The 21,001-nt window shown below is 45.3% G+C and overlaps 5 protein-coding genes across 8 annotated transcripts; 3 read left to right on the forward strand and 2 right to left on the reverse strand.

Annotated features, from left to right (window-relative positions):
* Nucleotides 1–1,652: 1,652 nt before the first annotated feature.
* On the forward strand, nt 1,653–3,490 carry GL218_05327 (putative glycosyltransferase family 31 protein; the record flags this gene model as incomplete). Its single annotated transcript, XM_033581984.1, has 3 exons — nt 1,653–2,021; nt 2,114–2,788; nt 2,891–3,490. The coding sequence occupies 3 exons, from the start codon at nt 1,653–1,655 to the stop codon at nt 3,488–3,490; spliced, it is 1,644 nt and encodes a 547-aa protein (XP_033434660.1).
* Nucleotides 3,491–4,815: 1,325 nt separating this feature from the next.
* On the reverse strand, nt 4,816–11,021 carry GL218_05328 (the record flags this gene model as incomplete). 3 transcript variants are annotated; one of them, XM_033581986.1, is made up of 13 exons in its annotated part: nt 4,816–4,937; nt 5,039–5,254; nt 5,350–5,697; nt 5,785–6,430; nt 6,493–6,930; nt 7,006–7,414; nt 7,554–7,980; nt 8,034–8,576; nt 9,722–10,007; nt 10,111–10,328; nt 10,386–10,472; nt 10,542–10,849; nt 10,918–11,021. In XM_033581986.1, 13 exons carry the CDS (start codon nt 11,019–11,021, stop codon nt 4,816–4,818), a joined length of 4,152 nt encoding a protein of 1,383 aa, XP_033434657.1. The 3 variants fall into 3 exon arrangements, with proteins under 3 accessions (XP_033434657.1, XP_033434656.1, XP_033434655.1); XM_033581985.1 differs by lacking the exons at nt 7,554–7,980; nt 8,034–8,576; nt 9,722–10,007; ... (2 more) ...; nt 10,542–10,849; nt 10,918–11,021 and having other exon boundaries at nt 7,006–7,263; XM_033581987.1 differs by lacking the exons at nt 4,816–4,937; nt 5,039–5,254; nt 5,350–5,697; ... (2 more) ...; nt 7,006–7,414; nt 7,554–7,980 and having other exon boundaries at nt 7,981–8,576.
* Nucleotides 11,022–12,330: 1,309 nt separating this feature from the next.
* On the forward strand, nt 12,331–14,277 carry GL218_05329 (uncharacterized protein; the record flags this gene model as incomplete). Its single annotated transcript, XM_033581988.1, has 8 exons — nt 12,331–12,479; nt 12,594–12,836; nt 12,892–13,104; nt 13,199–13,474; nt 13,527–13,586; nt 13,689–13,751; nt 13,816–14,210; nt 14,267–14,277. 8 exons carry the CDS (start codon nt 12,331–12,333, stop codon nt 14,275–14,277), a joined length of 1,410 nt encoding a protein of 469 aa, XP_033434658.1.
* An 815-nt stretch (nt 14,278–15,092) lies between these two features.
* GL218_05330 (uncharacterized protein) lies at nt 15,093–15,925 on the reverse strand (the record flags this gene model as incomplete). Its single annotated transcript, XM_033581989.1, has 2 exons — nt 15,093–15,779; nt 15,842–15,925. 2 exons carry the CDS (start codon nt 15,923–15,925, stop codon nt 15,093–15,095), a joined length of 771 nt encoding a protein of 256 aa, XP_033435010.1.
* Nucleotides 15,926–16,802: 877 nt separating this feature from the next.
* GL218_05331 (uncharacterized protein) lies at nt 16,803–18,251 on the forward strand (the record flags this gene model as incomplete). Of its 2 annotated transcripts, XM_033581991.1 has the most annotated exons (8): nt 16,803–17,142; nt 17,200–17,281; nt 17,343–17,503; nt 17,588–17,669; nt 17,751–17,856; nt 17,901–17,919; nt 18,018–18,127; nt 18,195–18,251. In XM_033581991.1, 8 exons carry the CDS (start codon nt 16,803–16,805, stop codon nt 18,249–18,251), a joined length of 957 nt encoding a protein of 318 aa, XP_033435009.1. The 2 variants fall into 2 exon arrangements, with proteins under 2 accessions (XP_033435009.1, XP_033435008.1); XM_033581990.1 differs by lacking the exons at nt 18,018–18,127; nt 18,195–18,251 and having other exon boundaries at nt 17,751–17,931.
* Nucleotides 18,252–21,001: the final 2,750 nt, after the last annotated feature.

Consider the following 21,001-nt stretch of genomic DNA (forward strand, 5'->3'; position numbering starts at 1 on the left):
ATTTAGATCAAGACAGATCTTACGAAATTCGGTAGAGAAACGGCGCATTTTGAAACCATCAGGATTCGTGATTGAAACCCTGGCAATCCTTAGGTTAACAGCTTCGTTTTCGTTCTATTGACATTTTAGATACCTCTTATAAAAGTTACGCAATGCGACGTCGTATAAAAATCATCTCAGCTTTAATAAAACTAGAAATATGGATAGGCTCTTGTAGGTTAGAAATGTTATAGTCATCCCTCCTATCTCGTATATGATAGGGTATATCATTAAACTAAGCGCTTGGCGTTGAAAGAATCATGACGCACAGGTATTTTCTCCCCAGCTTTTACGAAGCATATTAAAAACTAAATAATAAGCATATCTACATGTAGTTAGGGTTTAAATGTCAAACCTTAACAATGTCGAACTTAATGTTTGGTGACGGGTGGTGTTGAGTTTTTCGATGTTGTGTATGATTATGACGTGCAGCTTTTGAAGGTTAGTTAGGGGCTATTAAGGGTTACTCTACTTTTGAGAAATTGGGATTTGGTTAATTATAGGTATTTAGGATGTAGCGAGAAATATTTAATAGTATACTTTATCCGTATGAACCTCGTTACTCATTCATATAGGTGATCCGATTGTGAGACCTCAAAGACGCGAATAAAAACATATGACATAATCTAGCAACATCGGCAAGGGGTGCGACTGGCGGTTGGAGCTGATGATACGGGGATGGCCGGGGACAACTGAGACCGTGGGTAGCACGGCATTAGTGTAATAAACTGCTACCCGCCCTGCCGCCTCATCACTTCTTTAATTAGCATTTTGAATAATAGGAATGGAAAGTATATAGGCAGATCAATTTGACATACGCGTACAATAGACTTACATGTATCAATCAAGTACAGAAAATCTTAAATACTTTTTTTTTTTTTTTTTTTACATGCATACCACCTACATATGTAATGGGGGGTTTGCTGATGTATTCCTAATTTCTTGTCATTTGTAGGACGATACGAGCTGATGACAATAGAAATAACTAACCTACTCAGGCATTAACCATCCGTATATCTCCACTTTGAAAGTACGACCGCAGATCCAGACCGGGTAACCCGGCCTAATCAATACTCGTCGCAAGGTCTTCCTAGCAGGCCTAGATATTATTATTTTTTTAACACGCCAGGACGCTAAGCTAGGTACAAGCTATGCCTGCAGTATTCTCTACCTAACACTTGTTAGCACTTGCTGTACTACATATCTAAAGTGCCTTCGTACCTCTTACCCAGTCAGGTCAATCTAGGTACCTAGATGTATGGCATGTATATTCTGTACATGTAGGTAAGCGCAAACCTCCACTTGCCTATCCAAAAGGTCCAGATCGTATTTTATTTTATTTTTTTGCGCAAGTCTCTTTCAAACCTCTCCTTTGACTTGTGGTTATGATTTCTAGGTTACTTCCATCCCACCTGGGACTTCTTTTTGGGATTTTTCGACCCCATTATTCTTCATTCTACGTAGCAGTTACCTAGATCCTACGTTAATTCTCACAAGTCCGCAGGCCTGTTTAAGTGGGATTGCCTTATCAATGTTTTCGCCCTGTCGCTCGCTTCGATAATTCCCCTCTTAATGCCACCCGCCTTACAACAATCAAGGCGCCTGCTATCATCATGATTGTCCCACCCAGTTCTCGCCGGCTAAGGGTCTTTGGCAGCGTTGCCATCCTGACCTTAATCGCGACTTACGTCCATATTCGTTCGCAATGGGATGAATCCTCGTTCGGATATGCTCGTGATTATTACAAGAGCGTCACGAGCTACTTTGGTAGCTCAGTATACAACAACACATTGTATTCCGAAGGGAATGAGGAAACGGTCAACCAATATTACAATGCTAGCAACCCTTGCGCCAGTTTTCCCGATACCGACGGCATACTCCTGGTAATGAAGACGGGCGCAACAGAAACCTTCGATAAAATGCCCGTTCATCTTCTAACAACTATGAACTGTCTTCCCGACTTTCTCATCTTTTCTGACATGGTGCGATGCCTTATATCCTATTTTTCTTTTTAATATCGGCATCGAAACGACATTACAGCTCAAGATATTCAGGGATGCTAACCGGATCATAGGAACAACAAGTTGGACCTTACCATATTCACGATGCTCTCGCCGAGGTTGACGAATCTGCCAAGGCCCACAATGCTGATTTCGACCTTTACCGCGACCAAAAGGAATGCCCCGTATCGCAGAAGTCATGCGTTGATGCGAAGAGGGACGGACAAAAGGCGTGGAATTTGGACAAGTACAAATTTCTCCCAATGATGGAACAGACTTGGAGGATGCGTCCAGGCCGAGACTGGTATATATTCGCTGAGGCTGATACCTATATCTTCTGGGCCAATATTGTACATTGGCTGAAGACCGAGTCCGGCTTAAACCCTCGTGAGAAACTCTATCTCGGCAGCCGAAGCTTTATTGGGGGAACTCCATTTGCCCATGGAGGTTCCGGGTATATACTTAGCGGGACGCTATTGAAGCATTTGATTGAATATCACCCAGGTGTGGTCAAGCAGTATAATGTTAAGGGGGCTCATGAATGCTGTGGTGACTTGATGCTGGCGCAGGCCTTAGAAGAGTATGAGAAGGTTAAAATCCGGCAGGTTTGGCCCATGATCAACGGTGAAAAGCCGAGTACACTCCCTTATGGACCCGGCCATTGGTGTGAGCCGATTTTTACTATGCATCATATGAATGCGGAGGAAATCAGTAACGTGTGGCAATTTGAGCAGACGCGCAAGACTGATGTAAGTGTGGTTTTATCTCCCCTCTTCCATGATCGCCTTGATTCTTTTCCTGTCCAATCTCGGGTAAATCACGCGTGAGTCTCAAAATTAACCGCTTGATAGCGCGTTCTTCTGATCAAGGACATATACGATGGCCTGATCCGACCAAAAATGCAGGTATCGCGAGAAAACTGGGATAACCTCTCAGATGATGTGTGCTACCTCAATCCAGATCCCGAGGCTCAACAACATGCGGATGGGCATTCACGCGACCGACAGAAGAAAGAGGAAGAGATGAATGATGTTGAAAAGGAGGCATGGAAATCATGGGAGAACTGTGCGAAGGTCTGCGAGTCCCAGGATGTCCCAGATGAAGAAGAATGGGATATACGAGGAATCATAGAACGCGAAGATAACGCCCCTAGCACTGCTAACGACACGGAGGTTGCTGAGGACACTTCACCTAGCGACGCTGCAGCCCGGGAAGAGTGGAAGAAGACCATGAACGAGAAGAAGCGGAATCGATCCTGCTTCCAGTACCGCTGGCACGAGGATGTATGCTGTACGGCAAAGAGCTTTAAATTGGGTGCGCCTAAGATGCCGCCTGATAATGGCGATGCTAAAGCCAAATGGGTCAGTGGTTGGCACTTGAAGGGCATCAACGACTGGATTGACGCAATGGGGGAGTGCAAAAAGCCTGCCTGGAAGACGCCCGACTCTTGATCGGTTTCGCTTGGAGACAACTCTTGGCACCGGAAAGACGAGTAACGTTTTCTACACCTTTGCAATATGACGAAACTAATAGAAGAAATATCGGACCGGGGGAACCGGAGAGATTTCATCACGGCCTATATTTGTAAAACATGGACGGTTTCCGGCGGTCAGGTCTCAGTGAGGATATCACAATACGGCGTTCTTGGCATTTCGCGGGCGGGGGCTCGGGGAGCAACCCATTATAGAATTCGCGGGGTTTAGGATGATATGAGCTTTTGCTTAGGTTAGCATAGTTCGTATTATCAATGAGGACATTTGCATTATCTCGGACCGATCAACAGCTGCTGGAACAGCGTCGTTTTCGTTTATCCAGGCTTTTCTGTAGTGGAGACCCTGGTAGAGGACTAAAAAAAGGCTACTATCCATCGTCTTTAGTTGATATTGAATACGTAAGGTATTGACAATCGAATAGAATTGATTCTTAATTCTCCATCATAGCAGAAGGTAGAGTTTCCGCTCTTGTAACTATGGAAGACAGCTATCCAAATAATCTAGACTAGCGGTATGGTCAGTTACCTTGAATGCTACCCCTATTGCCCCACGGACCCCCCAATGTGGACGAAAATGTTCCTAACTAAGGGTTTTTACCATTCCGGGCACTGTCGCCCGCGCTGGTTGGCTGGCCCAGACGATGCGAGTCTAGGTAAATAAGCTTGACCCGGTATTGTGTTATCCGCAGGATTGCAACGTCTTGGCGCGCGTCCACTACACGTACGTACACTTACCTAACGTATTAAATGTTGCGAAATGTCCCGTTGCTGAGGCTCACACATGGGTGTTGCTTGGACCCTGTTCCTAGTGGTTAGCTTGCTCTGCTATAGATTCTAGATCTTCTTCGACGGGATCGATTGGGGGGGCGTGCGGAGGCATGGGAATTGTGAAGTGGATCTATCGCGGGCGACTTGACCTTCTAGTGTGTTGGAACGATCTAGAGCAGATAATTATACTATAGGAGAGGTCGCTTAATGTGCCTATTTACGGTAAGAATCTATGGGCTTTGTATCTGTCCTACGAGTTCCATGTAACTGACGCATGTTAACATAGGGGGGAATAGGTATCTTCATTCCCCATTTAAGAACTATATGCGATATACCGACCCCTCCATTTCGTTTGCCAGGCGTAAATTAAGACCCAGTGAAGACACGTAACATACCTATATAGGTAACTATACAATTACCCTATAAATCCAACAGGATCAAAACTTATTTAATTTTTATAGTTGATATATTTTTAAAATTAGAAATCTGCAACGTCCTCTCCATGAAAATCGTCTGTTATAATCGCGATCTCCCTCTTTCCATAACGGGGTTGTCTATGTCGTTTAACGGGTTGGGCTCAGCGACCGGGACCGCAAAGGAGAGCTTCTCATCCTCGGGCGTGTCTACAAATTTAATATCTATTTTCCATATCAGTAGCGGTCGTCCCGAGACAATAAAATAATAAGGAATAAATAAGGAAGACAAAGGGTAGGTCCTAAATAGATCAGGATGAACTTACCCCGAACACCCCATTCGTCTTCAACATCCACTGCCTCGCTGCCGTTGATACTCCTTTTTGTCACCGTGCCGAATGTGATTTTACACTGCGCGGCGTGGTAAACATATTGCCAGCCTTTGGTGGTGTACTGGGGTCCGCGGAGACAGTAACCGTTGTAACCAGAAGTTACATCTATCTTAAAAAGATTATCCTGACCAAAAGTGTTGAGGGCGCACACTACAATTTTGTAAGCATCCCCTAAAACTTCTATAACTACCTAACCTAGAGGTAGATAATCTTTAGTAAAGGGGAGTAACAGAAGTTTAACTTACAAACGGAGTCCCATCCAGCAGGCCCAGTGTAGGATTTGGTAACAAACGCACGGCCAGTTGCACCCCACCACTGGCTTGCATCGGCTGTGTCCTCAGCGAGCGACCAAGTATAGTTACGGCGAAACAACCATGATGTCTGAGAATCTGGCCGAGTGGCCATGCCGTCAGGGTTGGGTTGGTTGTTGGGATACGTTACCGGTCTCTGTGTGTTAGCACCCACTGCTTTGACTGTAGTCCACGAATCAGAATCGGCCCTCCATTTGAGCCAATTGTCGACTTTCTGTGAATCATCAAGGCCGAGGGTTGGGTCCAACTGGCCCCAGTTGGTTGATAAATCGCCTACCATCTCTATATTTCGTACGTTAGCGATATGCCCACCGTGTCATACGCTCACACGACATGTTAGGTAGTAATTATGAGAATTACTCAGCTTACTCTGGCACGAACTTCCACCCCATCCTCCATTTTGATATCCAGGAACACAAGTAGCCGAGCGCTCGTTACTTGGTAAGTAGTCTCCCCCTTCCTCGCTTGACGCCCAAGGCGCTTCGTCGCATTCGAGTAAAGGTTTTAACCTTCCTATGGAACTACCGTCACGTCCTGTAGTATCACTTAGTTGCTTCTGAGCGTTTTCACAGTATCCTTGAGGGCACTGTTGGTTCCGCCGTGCCATGTTGCGAGGACCGTCGGTCGAGTAGGTTAGCACCGTGGGGCGCGGCGACATGGTCTTCCAACCATCGCACATGCCTCGCTGTAGATACGACAGTCCGGACCCGAATGGCAATACCTGCACGGGGCCGAAGAGGTCACAATTGAAGCGGAGTTCTGGCAGTTTCACGTCTGCCGATGATCCCAGAGGACAGCTAAGCTGCTGGGTGAAGTCAGGGGTATTGGGGGACAGACCGTCATCATCACCATCGGCTCGTGGCACTAAGTTGAGACGAGACCCCGTGGTTATGTTTTCGCTGGTGTCGTGCGGCTCTTCAAGTCCCCTCTTTGAATGAAGTGGGATCTCACCACTTATAGGACCATATATATTAATGCGCTTATCTGGCGTATATGCTTGTTGGGGACCTGTTGCCTTTGAAGAACGGGATGTTAATATTTGCGTTTTCAAATAAAGGCAAGAGAAAAATGACCTACCCAATTAATAAGGCCCAAGATAGCGGCCGTGGCCTTATACCCTATGTTGTAGAAAGCGTAAACGCCATAGCTGTACTGGAAAACTCCCGTGTTGGTGTCCGCCTGGCCCGAGGCCTGGAATGAAAGGTCACCCATGACATATCCTGTAAGCTGCGCATCCATAATAGTCGCGCTCACTAGACTTCCACCGCCAATTTTTATCCCTACATTAGCTTCGGGCGTGACAATTACATCCAGTTGTGCATCGAGCTCCACGCCCGCCTCAAATGTCGGCGCGATTGTGTCGGGGGCAGGCTTTCTGGCCGTACTATCGAGACCGAGCAACTGTTGGGCACTCTCGCTCTCTGCGGCATCCGAGGGCCAATATACTTCGGCTTTGCCAAAGTTGAGAGTTGCTCCAGCATTTGCTTCGCCATGTATAGTGATCTTTCCTCGAATCTAAAAAAAATTATGTCAGATTCTATACAATGACAACCTGAGAGCTTCACCAGATACTAAGCAAACTTGACTCACCTCTCCGTAAACATCCAATGTTGGCCCAACGGCGGCAATGCCTTTAACAGCTAATCCAGGGTATGCAAGCGTATCAATAATCTTCTTTCTGCCCGAGGTATATTGCATCATGGCATTGCCCACCAAGTGAAGGCCGACATATGCTGAAGGCTCCATGCCTAGATACGCATAAACTTCAGGGCTCTTGGGAGGAATAAATTGGCCCTGGAAGTAATATGCATACGTGGCGTCCATCTGGATATTAGCTTCAAGGTCCATCCTAAGATTTGCTGAGAAGGTCTGGCCTGGACATCCCCATTGAGCTGAGAATAGATTGATAGTATCTCCCCAGGCTAACGGGATTACGCCCAGATCAGACTTCTCCACGGTGGTCAACTTCTTAATCCAGTCTCCAATTACTCCCCACCACCTATAAAGACGATCTTGTTAACTCTTTTAAAGTCAAGTTTGCCAAGAGGTTAATGATAAAAATTTAAAGTGGAGATTTATAAAAAAGGGGGGAGGGATAAAGGCTAGAATATAGAAACTGGCTTCAGAAGATCACCAACCTTTTATCAACAGAACGGGTAATAATATCCGCACTACCATTACTACAACGAGCGGCAATGGGATCCATAGGAACTGTGACATTAATCGGAGCCGACCTCTTCCTTATGGCCCTATCCCTTTCAGCTGCTCGCTTGACGCGTGACTGCCAGTTTGGCATATTACTCCTTTTCTTTCCAGGGTCAGCGGCTTCGACTTCGTCCCAGTACCCCAGCAAATTCGTGTAATCGACGCGAAGGTAGACAGGCTCATCATCGCGCTTAGGAGTTATGGCCAAGAAGTTGTAATCAACCTTGACCTCATAAACAGGATTCGTGTTGTGGATTCCTTGCAGAGTCCGATGTTCGATATGGTGAGCAGGAAGACCGAAGTCTTTTTTGTCCGCCACAAGTTCCTTAATGGAAACAACACGAGCAAAAGGCCCCTCTCCTACATATCTGGCATCCGGATAATGGTATCCTCAGCTCCGTCGATCCAAAGACGATTGCACTCGGCTGATCCCACGGGGAAGTTGCAGTAGATCTGAAACGTTTCCTCGGTATGATCAAAGACGGTATCCATGACGGTCTGGTTATAAGTCACAAGTGACCGCTTGACACGCGGTATTGCCGCCTCCTTGCGGACAATAGTGTTTGTAGTAGAGAAACTGCTGTCGATAGAGCCTTCCGGTCCATCGAGCATTAGGAAACCGTAGGCGTCGGTCCCATCTTCGGAGTTTGACTGGCCGTCATCCTTGTCATTGTTGGTGTACTCGTCGCTATATTGCCACATCACATCCGAATCTCCAGGGTTGTTATAGTATGTCTGAAAGACCTTCTCGGGGTCAACAGGCCACTTCTTGTTGTATTTACTTTGCAAGTCACAACACAGAGGATAGTGCATATCTCTCCCTGGAGGGGCAACAACGCCATCACAGGAAAACGGAAATGTTGAATCAAGCGCAGGCGATGGGGGTGGATCAAGGGCAGTTCCGATCTGGATTTTGTTCTTTCCACAGGGCGAAGGTATACATACATGCTCAGGGTCTAATATTCCGACATTATTAGACCATTCACAATTAGTCCAGGCTTGCTTTTCTGGGCAGCACAACGCACTTCGGAAACTACCGTGGACTGGACTTCCTTTAGTCCCACCAACAGGGGAAACGTACGTATCCGAGCACCACGGCGTGCCATCGGGTTTGTCTAATCGATACCCTTCGAACGTATAGCCGTCGTTACATTCTGGGTTGGTCAGGATCGGTCCCTGGCATGGACTCCAATAGCAGTCCGGACCAAATCGGTGGAGTCACACAGAGAGAGCGTGTGCCATAATAGCAGCTGTCCTCGCCTTTGGCATCCAAGTAGCTGTCCGCATTAAGTTCAAATTGGGTACTGCCGCAGGATCCCGAGCAACCAATCTCACTACGCTCTGGGGCACCTACCCAGCGGCAGTTCTTAGGAAGGGCATCTTTCGGGCAGCAAATATTCCGCCACCAGCCCTCACTACACTCTCCAAAGTAGTCATGACCTTGGGCTTGTCTGGGTGTATGGGCTGTAGAGACGGACTGTACATGGAAGAAATAGAGTATTAGCAATTTCTCTTTGCAGTGTTATTTAGCTGTTTCGGACATTTCAATGTCATATAAATAGTGTAGGTAGGTAGTTATGGCAAATAAAACAGAGAAAATAAGTCGGAAGGGGGAAATAAGCTTCTAAATACTGACTTGATATCCGCCTGGGCAGACCTGCTGAGGGCCTTGCTCTTTGGGACTCCCATCCGTACAACGTGGCGTCACGAAGCAGTTCTGTCCAGTATATGCAGCAAACTGGTCGGCAAGTTGAGCCGTCGCCTCGGGGCTTAGGCCACTGCCCTCAAGTTCTAGCAATGACGTGTCTCCCATTACGCCATCATAGGCTTCAAATGTTGAATTATCCTGGTCCAAGGCCCAAATCATTAGGCCACTCAAGCATCTCTTGGAGAAATGCCTTTTTATCATTCCATGACTCCTCATCGTCATACGAGATCCACTGATCACCGTCATATACGTTGAACTTGACCGTAGTGGTAGAGTTATAGAATGTTTGTACATCCACTAGCAAAAGGTGCTGTCAGTAATATCTTCTCATAGCCAATCTCTTATGCTATTATCTGAATATATAGGTTCAGGATGAGTCCAGAAGTAACTTACAGCTGCTATTGCGTGCCGCAATCTCCTGATACGTGAGAATACCCACCGTGTCGGAACAGGTACCGGCTCGGCCACCCGTAGTAAACTCACAAACGCCGTTAGGTTCGTAACAATTAGGGTCAGCCATAGTAAATGAACGCCCATAGAAGCCCATACCGAACACTACCTTAGCGGGATCGACGCCATTGCGCCATAGAAGATCGAGCCCTAAGTCAATCTCGGTGATGTCTGTATGTCCCTTGAGATATGGCCCAGTCCACTTATTGTCATGATCCCAAGTACCATGCTAATAAAAAATTAACCTCATATTAGGATAAAATTTTGACGACCTTCCTTTTTCTACATTTTCAAGATGCTCGGAATGAATACTAGCGTAGTGAGCTACTTACTAGGTCGTATGACATCAAGTTGAACCATGATACATATTTTTGCATACTCTCAACGTTGAACCCTCGTAGATACCAGTAACTGGTTGGCAGCGTTGCCGAAATAGTCCATCCGGGGTTTTCCGAGTCGAATGCATCGCGTAGATCCGACACCAACAGCACGAAGGCGTCTGCATCCGAGGGGATACCGCCACGATCACTCGCAGAGGGGTATTCCCAGTCTGCTCACGAGTTATACTATTAGAAGATACGACATATTTAGAAGATGATAATCTTACCAAGGTCGATGCCATCTAACCCATACTTTTTAAGAAAGTCCACGACAGAGCTAATGAACGTCTGTCGGTTCGTGTAGTCGTTAGCCACTGATATAGTCAGTTAGGCCTCTCACGTACAACAAATCTATGGAGACGGATCTCATTCTTGAAACTCACTATCTGACCAAAGAGTCTGGTCGGGAGGGTTATTAAAATCCCAGCCCCCAACTGATATGCAGACGTGTAACCCTGGATTGTTGACCTTTAGAAGCGATGAGCGATAAATCAGGCTCCCATCGCCCGTTTGCAATTTAAAGTCGTCCCCAAAATTAACAAAAGCCAAGTTCAGATGTGTTAGACCAGCAACTACTATATCTTCAGGCTCAAAGACATTGCAGTCATGCTGGGTAGCGAATAGCTCATAGTACCCAATGCGGCGCTCATAGGAAAGCGCATCGGTATTCGTTGTACAGTCCTTTGGCCGCCTAGGATTCCATCAGCAGGTAAACTACCAGGTAGATATCATGCTTTTCTCTCGAAGCATCGTACTTACGGAGCAGCACCACATCCACTACCATCCGAATTTGGCTGACAGCCATCGCCACAGAATTCATCTGTCACACCACAGAATCCATACTGACTATAAAGGGAGCACATGTTAGCTGACGATAATTCATCACACGCCATTACCGACCTCCTTTCCTTAGGGTTGGTTAGGTTAGGCACTTAAGCAAAGACCCCTTTTCCGAGACACTGGATTATATATACCTGCAACAGACGTTTATAGGACAATCTCCAGGGGCTTCTGCAGCATATTGACCGCACTCTGCCGTGGCATTGCAGTTACTTTTGCACCCAGCTTCAGGACTGCAGTATTTGGGGCCGAATCCACATGCGTTATTGGAATTACAGCACCCAGACACACACGGCACAGCGTCTGAGCATGTACCTCCTGAAGCAGGCGGTGCATCTTGTGAAAGGGAAAAGGCTGCTAGAATGACTATCATAAGCAGTAAATTTAGACTAAAGGACTTCTGCAAGTCTATGAAGAAAAGACTTATATCATGCCGTGCCATCTTCAAGGGCATATTGGGCGTACTTCCGTCCTAGTATAAACTTAGCAGATAAAACTGAAGGACATAATAAGTAGAAATGAGAAGAAGAAAGCGAAGAGCCGTAACTGGGAATTTTAGCCATAATTTGATATATGTCGACCTCCGGCGGGTATTCCAATCTACTAGGTATAGAACGTATCCAATGGTGAACATACCCCTACCTCGGTTGGTATAAACGATATCTATCTTCATCACATTACACATTTACAAATCTCACGTCCCTCTTGAACCATATTCGGAGTGATCCGAAATCTCACGGTGAGATTAATTATCTTCACACCTAGAAGGATCAAATACCGTGCAATGTCATATCGCCGTAGAGTTCGCTAAATTAGCAATGCTCATATGCGTTTTCTAGTGTTTAATCCTTTATTACTAGTATAACGAGGTCCGGTTAGATGTTACGTGTGTCTGACTAGAAGGTAGCTATACCTATACCTATATCAACTAGATAGCTAGGGTTTATAAGGAAGACTATAGAAGTAAGCCCAACACGGTATTGCCAGGGCGTCAATTGGTCACAGGCTGTTGTAGATGACTTTGGACGTTTTTTGTTGGTTACATTCTTGTTGGTAATATTATTCATCACATTGCATGCTGACCACAACGGCTTGTACGATCTTCAATGCTTTGACCGAAACGGACGTAAGCAGCGCTGGGAGTAAGTATTAACGGAAAATGAGATATATCACTATATCTGTCACAACACAAGAACATACTCCGTGCTTAGGTCTCAGAATGGAGTACCTTAGGTACCTGAGGTATGCTTTTCACACATCTGTCTCTTGTTCCTTGATGCCCTGCCATCCATCCATTACTCTAACTTAGTCTCGATTGATATCGGCAACATCATGGGCCTCGTTACCGAAGTAGTCTTTATAGGGAATCTTCTCTTTCCGGCGGCGAAAGCAGTTCAACTTTGGACCGCACCAGCTGCTATTCCTACAGCCGTGCCGGCAGCGTGCCGTGCGGCACTTGTGCAGAACATCACGTGTAACTAGTGAGCACCTCTTATACTTACTACCTACTACCTACCTTTCCAGGTAACTTTGATGAGGATGGCTTTTCCTCAGAAAAATTCCAAAGAAGAATTTACTAAATTTCGGGGTTATAGTGGCGAGAATAATCTCGTCACAGCTGAGCAGGCGGCCAGTGGATTAGCACTCATCAGCAGCGAAGCCAACACGTATTGCACAACAAATTGTTATCAGTCTTTGAAGACATTCCAGACTAGCGTCGATGCTAAGTGTGGCAGCACGGAGTATGCGCTGTATCTCAACAGCAGTTATACTCAGTCTGCTGCAGCTCTTGCCGACGGTTTGAGCTGGGCATATAATCTAACCTGTATTAAAGATGCGTAAGTAATCCTTTATACTCGGAATTTCTATAGTTATCTCCACTAATAGCAATAGATCGGGCTTTTGTCTTTGGGACTTATACGCTGGGAATGAAACGGCGTGTTCTGACTGTGCCCTCAAGTATGGAGCCGCAATGCTAAGCTCAGATTATGGGAGAGCGAAACTCAGTCCGGACAAGTTTTCTTCTACACTCTCATCTTGCAGTGCAGATCCGAAAAGCTATACTTATACGTATTCTTCGACAACAACATCGACATCAACTAGAACGTAAGTAGCCTAGTTAAATTTCCCCTCGTTATTCCGTATATCATGGATTTCTACCCGCACAAATTGAAATAGAAAACTAACAGACGGACAATAGCACAACGACGGCAACATCTACTCCGACCTGTACCGGGAAAACGTACACCGTGCAGTCTTCTGATACGTGCCAATCTGTTTCCAAGGGGAATGGAGTAGGCACTGATCTCATGATAAATCGCAACCATTTGGACTACAACTGCAGCGCGCTTTCGACGGGCATGTCCCTGTGCTTACAGGATACCTGCACGATTTACACTCTGGGGGGCAATGAGACCTGCGATGGAATACTAAAGGGTAAATCGTTCACGATTATTCAGCTAGTCTCTTGGAACCCGTATTTACCCTACAAAGCCACTCACTTTATTCGCATGCTGACATTCTGGCAGCACAATTCATACCAATTGTGACAACCTTGCATCTATGGAAGGACGCAGCATCTGTCTCTCGTAAGTTATTAATCTCCATCCAAATATGAAAGCTCAAGACCTCGGTAGTCATGGTATTATATCGTGATGATCAATAGAAACTGACGACTGTTCTGCATCAAGGCCACCAGGAGGTGGGACGTTCGAATATAATTCTTCCATTAGCCATGCGCCTCTGCCAACACTGTAAGTAACTAAAAAAGAAAGCCTTTTAGTCTATTGGTACCATCTAACATACTTTGTCACTTAGTAATTCGTCCTTCATCACCAATTGGATCCCCGCTACAGGCATGATTCCGACCACCAACTTTACCACATCATGGTATTCATCGGTATTCAACTCGACTGCCACAGCCTCCATAACAAGTACAGCCTCTAACAACGAGACACTTGCGTCTGAAGTAGCCCAGCAGACGAAGTACTGTTGGCTTACCGACGACGACTTTGATTATCTTGACGAAGAGGAGTATACCGAGGGCTGCCAAAGCCTGATGGACGAGTATTGTTTTCCAACGCCCGGTGCCCCAGTGCCGCCCTCGCCCAGTCGCATCCCCTCCCAGTGTACCCCGGACCGTAGCACATATATCACGGGGACACCGACCAGCAGTAGCGCGCCCGGCGCCACGCCGACACCATATCAACCCGGTATGATTGCCGGCTGCAGACAATTCTATAAAGTCTTGAGCGGGGATACCTGCCAGAAGATTTCTGATGTCTTTTCGATTACCTTGACCCAGGTAAGATATACTGGTGTCTTCAATTGTGCTCTTATTTTGTCGCTTGCTACTTTTCTATCCCTCATACGTGTCGTACCCGCTGATGAAAGAATGATACAGTTTTATGGATGGAATCCTGCCGTGGGTGATAGTTGCGAATCGTTATTTCTTGGCTACTATGTTTGTGTTGGCGCCTAAGTGATAGTCTGTCGGACTGAAAAGGGGTAAAGGGGAAAAGGGGAGAACCCCGTTCATCCGATTATGTAATTAAACGATATGGACTTTTTCCTTGGCGATATGTTGGGTAGTTCAGTGTCATCTTACCTACTAGAAAACATTATAATATTGATAGGAATATCGAGACAAAGACATACTTATCATACCTATATTTGCTTTATTTATCTAAGATTTCAAGTATTTAACTACTATAGCTACCTCACATGGTCTAATATTGAGGTTTTCTAACACCTGAAAGGATAATCCGAGAGAGTGCACAGACCCCAGCAGATCTACGCTGTGGATAATCAATTGTAAACGCTCTATGTATGCCTACTAACTACCTCTTATTTACGACAGACGAGAGTTCAAAATTTGAACTTAGTCCAGCTTGTAAAGTACACGCCCAATCTCTCCCGAGAACTTGTACTTCTCACCCAGAACGCTTCCAGGGTCGTTTGCCACGCCCCATTCACTCCTATCCCGGTCATTCCAGAACGGACTATCCCGAAACTTCTTTGCGCTCCACGCGTCCCGCATCTCCCACGTTTCTGTGCACGGCACCCGTGTTTCGCGCACAATATTACCTCGTACATCAAGATACAACAGCCGCAAGCTTCTCCGTCTCAAAAGCCTTAGCATCAACAACAAAGAGGAAACTTGTGACAACATTTGCTTGTAGCGCCATACCTGCGGCACCAGCTTCAATATCGTCAATCTTCAGCTGCTCGGCTGTGTTGCCCTCTCCTTCAAGTCGAAGAGCCGAGGCCACTGACTCACGCAACTTTTGGCGCAATGTTTCGAGCTCCTCGGGATTTCCTAGATGGCGGTGGACATATGGATCATAGTTTGGTGTTGGGCCTGCCAGCTCAGGTAGTACATCAAATGCAGTAGACCAATCGCCCTCGAACAAAGCCTGATCATCAAGAATTGTCCACGTACGACAATCCTCCTCAAATGCGGGGTCATAATCCTCATCAGTTTCTCGGAATTCGTGAAACTTTTCATCCGAGCCTTGACTATAATACGTGCGTAGCCAGATCTCTTCATCATTACGGTCCCTCCATAGGTGTAGGGCTACCTCGCGCCAGCGAAGAGATCTCCAAGGTACAAGAATCTCGCGAATCTCATGTTCTGTGGGAATACGCGCGATTGTAGTAGTTAGGTAGACCCGACCCGTTGCGTCCCAATCTTTGGGGATTGAATCAAGCTGGAGATAGGCTCGGACCAGATCACGTCGTTGGTCAGCTGCGGATAGCGTTGATGAGAAATCCCAATGACGCTTAAAAGGGGAAAAGCACATGTTAGAACCTAATTAGATAGAGATAGGTGAGAACTACTCACAATGAGATACTGTTCCGCGGGGAAAGCTCCCCATAGAGGGGATATGTCCGTCCCAGGTTGGATGTTTTGAAGGTTCTCTGCCATTACATCGATGTCTAGCGTTAAGATACCGACTGTGGAGTGTAAGATGTGTAAGACAAGTGTGTAGCTTCCAAGCTAGAGATGTCGAATTAGATATTGAGACAATAGAAACAACTTCCTTCTATACGTGATACCGCGATATAGGAAAGTCGCATAAACGCATATTATAGATTCTCTACCGCATACCAGTTAGGATGGCCCGATAGCGCTTACACATTATACCAGTGCTCCCAACAAATAAGCCATTTGCGGTTAACTAGCCGGAGATTGGTCAGATAGTGAGCTTGCTTGTTGGTAATACTGATATATGCACTGCAACAGTAATGGTAAAGCAACCAGGGGCTATTGTTATGGCAAGAAGCTTGATTAAAAATGTCTCTTTCGAAAACAGGCCAGCTAGCCTTCCCCCAACAACGTGAATACCAGGCGGCTGAATAAGTGAACAACGTCAGCTGCTTAATTAATTTAACTCATGGTTGTCGTGTGGTTATGTTGAATTAGTTCAGTCATCCATGTTGGTAGATTATTAGTCCGTCATTGAGGCTTTTAACTTCTAGTCTCACCTCACCGAGTTAACATTAGGAAAGGGGCTAACTCAAGGGTGGTATCATGTCTTCAATAATGTGTTAGTTGTTCTAAGAATCTCAAAGAATTTAACTTGTATATTTAGATGAATAATCTCAAGTACTTATAAGACTATCTTATTTGAGGGCATAGACTAATAAAACCTCTGGGATAGTTCCCAGAAGTTCCCCTGACTTCAGTTGTCCTGTTGAACTTGAGCCGGGCCTATTATTCCACAATAACCGAACTACATATATATTGGTATTTCTTTGCGTCGATCCTACAGCCTAAATATTATATCTTTGCAGTGATCACGATGATGCTCACTACCTTCCTTTTGGGAGTATTCTTAGTGTCCGCGGCACAGTGTCGTTATCTTATCCGGAAAGACTGCACATTTTCTGTCGCTGCATCTACTGGTGATACTTGCTCATCTCTTGCTAGTTATTGGGGGATCACCTTAACCCAGTTTCAAAGCTACAACCCAGGTGTCGACTGCACCAAGGATCTCACAGTCGATACCAATTACTGTATTGAGTGGGATGATGGTAGACCACCACCCACTAGCACCACCACGACGTCTAGTACTGCCACCTCAACGGCTTCTACAGCACCATCTGGGCCATCCCCTACCCAGACTGGCATTGCTTCCAACTGTAAGTTTATGTATATATTGTCACTGTATTTACAGAAGCTAATTGAGAATCTCAAAGGTGACGCATACTACAAGGCTGTGTCAGGCGATACTTGCCAAAAAATCGTCAAAGATTTCGGAAATTTCACTCTTACGGACTTGTAAATTCTATCTTGTTCACAGAACTAGTCGAGTCTACCAAAGCTAACTCTCATTTTATAGCTATAGCTGGAATCCGGCTGTCGGTTCAGACTGCTCCCAGCTTTTTCTTGGATTTTATTATTGCGTGGGAACAACCTCGAGTGGGAGCGTGACTACGACTACGATTAGTTCTACCACTACGGGTCCACCTCAACCGGAACAAACTGGAATCATTTCAACCTGTAAGCTTCCTCGAGGAACATATAATAGCTAAACCTAACGGCCCAATCATCTCGCTAAGGAATATATGCTGATAAATATTTTAGGTACATCTTACTACAAGGTCGAGTCAGGAGACACTTGTTCGCAGATCGTTGACAATTATGGCACATTTACCCTCAAAGACTTGTAAGTTTCTATACCTGTCGAGATATAATATAAGAACTTCGTAACTATTTGAGAATACGTCTAATGTGCAAAATGATATAGCCTCTCGTGGAACCCGGCTGTCGGTTCGGACTGCTCCCAACTCTTCATCGGTTATTATGTGTGCGTCGGTTCCCCGGGACGCCCACAAGCCGGCCCGCAGCAACGAGTACGACTACGACTAGCACTGCGACTGGGCCTACACCGACACAGACAGGTATCGCGGCAAACTGTAAGCATTTAAGTTCATCTATCGTGTTACAATGGCCCCTATCAACTATACAACCCCCCTTTTCAATGGATTATTCGTTGATAACAACTCAATCTTAGGCAACTCCTATTATCTCGTCCAGTCTGGGGACTCTTGCCAGAAAATCGTCGATAATTACGGTGATATGTTCACATTGAAGCAGTTCTACAATTGGAATCCTGCTGTCGGTGTAAGTCAATTTTTCTCTATACTATGTAGATGAGGACTATAGCTGATAAAGTGTTGTTCCCCCACAGTTGGACTGCTCACAACTCTGGGTGGGCTATTACGTTTGCGTTGGCGTCAAGTCTTGATAAAATAAGACAACAGTCGAACATGAATGAATCTTATGACATTGAAGTTCAACGCAATCGGGAGCTTAGTACCGCTTATTCAAGTTAGTGCTGTTATCTACCTACCCTACCTACCCTACCTACCTAGGTACCTTATGTAAGTGGAAGAGGTCGAGGGGGATGACAGCTCAAGGAACTAACGAGTGAGGCTAATTCCGTAATACCGCTAAGCTAGTATGCTATACCATGTATAACGTCATGGAACCTACACTATATAAATGGAGCTAGAATTAAAGTTATACCAAGCTCTTTCACTACCGGGACTAATGAATGTTCTAGAGTGATAGAGCTTAGTCGCTCGGTAGAAATAATCACCAACCAGCGAGTACTAACGTTAGGTAGTTAGGGGCTAAAATTTATCTCTTTTTTTATACGTTCAACTTATAAGTTTACAATAAGGTTACTTGGCGTCCTCCTTTTATATCTCAACCAGATGTTAATTGACACGGCTCTGGTATATATTCGGGCCTGGGCAATTCGTGTAGATCCACTTTTAGATTAAGGGTCCTATGTATTCACCGTATAGTAATTTCCCGTACAGTTCTTGGTCTTGAATGCGTTTAGCTACGATATAACACAGTCCAGGAAGTGATCAGAGATATCCTAACCAATGTTTCCGCCCATTCAGGTGGGTTCAATTAAGCGTAATTCAAGTCTGACCATTTTTTAAGCTTGAATTAACCGATATCCACCCAAATGGATCCCGAATTAGCCCCTGAAATAACAAATTATCCCTGCCTATTGTCTTAAAAGCTTCTTCTTTTGGTAAGCAATCCCAACGTTATGGGTCACTTATTACATATTAGGACCTTCTGGGGTAAAGTAACTGACTAATCATAGATTCGTACGTTCAAGTCTTTGAAGCTTTGCCAAGATTACGATTGTTTGGTTGAGTACAGGGGGACGCGATCGCCCGGGTCATTTTCCGGTTTCGAAACAACGTACGTCTGAATAGCTTCAATGTTTTCAAGATCCATTCTGATCGTCGATAAGTATTTGAAATAGTCAACTCACAAATGCCCAGGGTATAGACCATAGCGCAACTGGATCTTGGAGTTGGTGAATCCATCATGGTCATGGGATTGTGACATGATGTGGGAACTTTAACCCTTAGACTTCAGATAGCCTATACCGATAGTAAGAGCTTAGGTCAAACAAATTCTAGTAGAGACATTGAGATGTTCCCAGAATATGATGTGCGTGCATTCTCTCTCTCGAATATTATTATAATTGTAGCTTGTGTAGTGTCTCCAGTACACATTCGAGGCTCGATAATACTGGTGCTACCCGGGTGGAATATGCATTTGTTTGCTGTGTTTGCTTAATTGGGATGTGGTCATGGAACGTGCTCGTATAAGAGTCCACCGTAGTCGAAGGACCATATCGCTGAATATCGAGTGGAGCGGCCCGAGCGGAACGTTCGATCGACCTTGGGATTCCTAGTCAGTTGAAGCAGACCAATCAGGGACATTTTCGCTATCCCTCTTTACGATCTACTTAGCACAGATACAGCATTAAGAGTGATACAGGCATGCAAATTTCTGCAGGCTCCAACCAACATTCCTGTTCCGCAGGATACCCCATTATGTTGGTAAATAAGTGCCACTTGGCTTCGACGTGACGCTTGAAATGTGATCGTAAGCTCTACAAGAATCTAGTCACCAGCTTCGCCATTACTACATCTAGTATTCACTTATAGTACTTCCCAGCTACTATTAGATGAGCTATTTCCATATTGATCGTAATACGAGTCAATTGACTCTCTCCATCGTGTTTTGAGCGTTTCATGTTTCAACTCCCCTCCCCCCTGGTGATTAGACGCCAATATAATAAGGTGTCTGGTTCGGTGTGACTTGTTATGAAAAGGGATAGTTAACCCACAATATAAGCCTGCATGTAAACTAGGTCAAACAATCGTTCAGAGTGACATTCTCGTGATTTCTTTCTGGAGAAAGAATAAATAAAATCATGGGGAGAAGGCCTTCTCCCAATTTGAACCATTTCAGAATGGCTTGCATAACTGCGCGCTAGAAGAACGCCAGAAGATGTTAGTTTATCAATATGTACTATGATTTCACCGCTACCACAATAATTACGTAGACCCAGCCAGATCCCCCTCTCCTTATTTGTTATATAGGTAGGTACCCTCCATGCCTAGCCTAGCCTATGTATGATATGATAAGACCTTGCAAAATACCTTCTGTATTTCCACTATTATGTAGGTAGTTATGGATGGTAACAATTGTCAACAATTAAGTGGGGAGAGATTCCGGAAAATGGAGCGTACTAGGTTAGGTAGTGTCACGTATTAAAAAGGGGGTTCCCCAAGAGGGATGTTGCTCCATAGAACGAGTAGTGACTTGACACTGAATGCATGTTGGACCTGAATACTAACTTATCCATGTCCTAAATGGACCGTCGTGTTTGCTGCTTACTTCTTCAATAGGCTCCTGTACCTAGGTAGGTACAACCTCAAGAAGTGATGAGCCGTCCATAATGGCATTTCGCATAAGAACGTCCCGCACGGTAAGGGATATAATTTTCTAGGGTACAGGTGTCGAGGTGATATTCTAGTTTAGAGGTATAATATGTATACGTATGATATATTGTATGCAGTGCAACTGCTTCGTGGCGATCGGTCAGTGTCCTCTAAGCGAGGAATACTATTCCATCTTAACGCCACGATACTACTGTTCACCGCTTCTCTCATT

This window comes from Daldinia childiae (genome assembly GCF_008694065.1).
Source record: "Daldinia childiae strain JS-1345 chromosome Unknown Scaffold5, whole genome shotgun sequence".
In the NCBI taxonomy this organism is placed as follows: Eukaryota; Fungi; Ascomycota; class Sordariomycetes; order Xylariales; family Hypoxylaceae; genus Daldinia; species Daldinia childiae.